The sequence below is a fragment of the Chaetura pelagica genome, unplaced genomic scaffold (assembly GCF_000747805.2).
Source record: "Chaetura pelagica isolate M959 unplaced genomic scaffold, ChaPel_1.0 scaffold21, whole genome shotgun sequence".
Lineage (NCBI taxonomy): Eukaryota > Metazoa > Chordata > Aves > Apodiformes > Apodidae > Chaetura > Chaetura pelagica.
The window spans coordinates 967,187-971,000 of record NW_009952251.1 but is presented as its reverse complement, the minus strand read 5'-3'; the positions used below and the strand labels follow the sequence as shown (position 1 = coordinate 971,000).

Genomic DNA, 3,814 nt, shown 5'->3' with positions numbered 1-3,814 from the left:
GGCACACAGCACTTCTGTAGTCAGGTGTTTTCTGTCTAGGCTTTGGGTCATGGTTTTCAGATGGCTATGCCTTTTAAAAGCCCAGTCTGTCTCAAAGTTGGTCCTCTGCCTTTGCTACTTGAGAAGTGCTGAGTGTCCTTTAACTGCTTTCTGAACTCTTTGTCATAGATGACCAAGTTAGCGTATGCTTGTTCAGCACTAGTCCACACTGATAGTTGTTTATCTGTTTTTAGGAAATGAAAAATAGCTCATTAGTAAAATGAAGAAATTAAATTTTGAAGGGGGCTCTAGACGGAATAACTACTTTTTTCCCCCTGCATACTGAGTGTGTACCTCTGACATGGTGAACAGACCCAGACTCTTTCTTTTTCAGGCTGTCAGCGCTCCATAGGCTTGTCCAATGGAAAAGCCAAGGTGTGCAGCTACAGTGGATGGTATTACTGCAGCACCTGCCATGTGGATGACAGCTTCCTCATCCCTGCACGGCTGGTTCATAACTGGGACACTTCCAAGTACAAGGTAATTTCCCTGCAGGTTGGCTTGCTGGCAAGTGAACAGAATTGCTCTTTAGACAGAAACATAGACATTGCAACATTGAAGAGTAAAGGCACTGTCTGCTAATACTGTCATCTCAGTTTTTCCTGCTAGAATGAGCCACGCTTTCTCTACAAGGCAGATGTTTTCATCACAGAGTCTTTAGCTTGGCCTAAGGTGTTCCGCCACAGGAGCAACCATGCTCTTTTTTCTTTGGAGGCATCTATTCCATCACCAACCTCTTCTTTAGCAGTAATCTTAGCAGTTATTGGGCCCTTGAAGAGTACCTGTTCCTTGAGCACTAGAGACTATGGATGGGTACTGCTTGGTGATGAATGCTAAAACTGGAAATGCCCACAGGAAACTGACATACCCAGAAGTGGAGTTTGCAGTGCCCAGTACGTCCTGGTCTCTTGGCACAGACATCCTGAGGACACTAGAAGGATTTTGTTATAGCTCTTGCTTGGACCAGACAGTTGAAAGGAACAATTGTTTACTTGCCACAGAAGCAGCTTTTCTAAAAGTTCAATAATCTACTCCTTGCTGTTGTCTTGGTGGCTGGTTGCTAGATAGGGGCAGCGATGCCATGCCTCAAAGCTTTATGCCAGCAAACAGAGGCAGTGTTGTTTTGTGGTCTCTGGAAGTGTGTGCTAAAACAGTAACATAGTCATAAGGAATCCAGACCATGCTAGAGCTTCAGACCTAGCAACCACTGTTAGGAGAGGCAGTTTGATGTTTTGTGTCTGCAAATATTATTATTATGGGCTATTTGAAAAGGAAAAAATAACCAGTAAATGCCCCATTAGAGGAAAAGCAGCTCTGTCTTGAGGAAAATTTTCAGATGAGGATATTATTAAAAGGTATCCAGAGCCCTGCCATCAAGAAAATTATACGCTTGCACTATGAATGTAAGATTTTTCAACACTGCAAAGCTCCTACATGTGGAGATGACCTCCCAACCCCCCTTTCCTAGGAGCTAGGAGTAAATATTTAAGAGTTCTTCCTGTGGATACTTTTGCCAAGGAATAAAGTTGCTAGCCCGTGGTAGTGTAGGTAATCCTGATGTGGGGCAAGTGACTGGTGGGGCAAATACCTCATAGAAAGCTGTATATAGTATATAGCACATTTGATGGTCAGAACTGAAGTAGGTTCAAGTCATCAAAACTTCTGTGTTTCACCTAGTATGAAATGCACCTCTGAGTCCACCAAATGGAAGGGAAGTGAAAGAAGGGTTCAAAACCCTGCACCTCCAGCTTTTCCCTCACTCTGCAGGGTTTTCTGGGCTCTGTCCCATCTATCTCTGGCAAAGCAAGAAACAATAGATATGCTAGGACGTGAGCTTTTATGATGACACGGTGTTATTAGAAATGTTTCCCTTTTATGTTTCTTGGTCTTCTAGACATCTGAGTAGCATCTGTAAAGTGTTGAATCAAGTATGTTTTGCAAAGGGAGAGAGTTTTGACTGCTTTTGGCAACGTAGGTCAAGAAAAAAAAAGAAGCTCTAGAAATCTGTAGAATTATGTCTTCCCACATCCAGGATCTTGAAAGCCAGCAGTGCACTTCACACCTGAAAGTACATGGGTAGGAAAAGAAAAATTCCACTGACAGCAGTAGAAGTTCTTTGAAAGGACTTGGCAGTTAGGCATGTTTCTTCTGTCATAACCAAAGCAGCAGTTTAGTTTCCAGGTTAACTTTTTTTTTTCCTGTCTCCCTGCTGGTTTTATGTATGTGTTTATCCCATTTGTGTGAAGGGAAAAGAGGCAATCTTGTGAACATTCTTTCTTCCTTTCACTTAGACCAACTGTTTTCCCCACTTGCACACAAAATCCACTAAATATTGCAGTTTGTTTCAGGTGGCTTCCAGCCTGTGCAAAATGCCAAACACAGCAGGAAATGAACTCTCTGTGCCAGGAGGCTTCAAGGGAGGCTGACTTCTGGTAAATTGAATTCTGAACTGTAAGCTTGCAGCCTTTAGAAAAGAAAGGTTTGGAAGTATTAGCATCTATCCTTGTATGACATTTAAACCTTCCATCTTCTCACTCCTTTTGGCGTATTTAATAAGGTTGTCTGATCTGCCCAGTGAAGCTGGGAGTGTACCTGTGTTCATACGTGTACTAGAATATTGGCTGGTAGCAAGCTGAATTATTATGATTTCCTGACCATTTCCATTATAAGACTGCATTTCAGCTTCTTGTGACTTTGCTATGGCTGGCAAGGTGAGTTTGTAGAATCATAGACTCATAGAATGGTTTGAGTTGGAAGGGACCTTAAAGATCTTCTAGTTCCAAGCCCCCTGCCATGAGCAGAGCCACCTCCTGCTAGAGGAGGTTGCTCAAAGTCCCATCCAACCTGGCCTTGAACACTTCCCAGGATGGACATCCACAACTTCCCTGGGCAACCTGTTCCAGTGTCTCACTATTCCCACAGTGAATAATTTCTTCCTAATGTCTAATCTAAGTCTACGCTTGTCCTGGTTTAAGCCAGGATTAAGCCAATTTTCCTTTTACTGATTTTTTTTTTTCTCCAGCAAGCTTTCTTTTTACTAGTCACAGTATGTTCTAACTAAGTAGTTTAGTTTTCAATCCAGCAAAGTCTCTCTCTTCTCTCTCCTTCCCTACCTGAGTGGGAGGGGAAGGGGATCGAGAGCATTGTTGAACCCGAGTCAAATGGTGACAGCGCTCTTCCAGTTTAAAGCTATTACCCCTTGTCCTGTTGCTACGTGCCACTGTAAAAAGCCCCTCCCCAGTTTTCTTGTAGGTCCCCTTCAGGTACTGGAAGGTTGCTATAAGGTCCTCCTGGAGCCTTTTCTTCTCCAGACTGAACAACTCCAACTTTCTCAGCCTGTCTTTGTAGGAGAGGTGCTCCAACCCTCTGATCATCTTAATGGCTCGTCTCTGGACTTGCTAAAAATAAAACAACATTTAATGTTTTAAATTCCTGTGTCAGGCATGCAGAGTAAACTGATGCCTGCCTGTCAGCCAATGATGCTGGGCAGAGCTACTTTTCCTGCAAGTAACACTCCACAGGTATTGGCAAGGAGAGAGAAAGGTTTGCTTTGCTCCTCTCTCCTCACAGACTGCATTCAGACCATGCAGCACCAGAGCTGCATGGTAATAGTTGGTCATCATGGTGCACATGTATTGCAGAGTCACTCAGGTGACCTCAATTCTGGCATTTTTTTTGCTTCTGTGCTGTTACTGTTGCTGTTGTAGGAAAGTTGCCCCATACAGGGCACAAATATGCACAGATGTGGGTGTAGTACTTAGTGATCATCCTCTGG

General features: G+C 43.4%; 1 protein-coding gene across 1 annotated transcript in view; it reads left to right on the top strand.

Annotated features, from left to right (window-relative positions):
- Window positions 1–3,814, top strand: part of PLEKHM3 (pleckstrin homology domain containing, family M, member 3) — a 71,210-nt gene that overhangs the window by 24,723 nt on the left and 42,673 nt on the right. Inside the window, exon 3 of the mRNA XM_010007327.1 lies at window positions 374–519. Coding sequence (XP_010005629.1) covers window positions 374–519 — 146 coding nt within the window. The remainder of the gene's footprint in view (window positions 1–373; window positions 520–3,814) is intronic.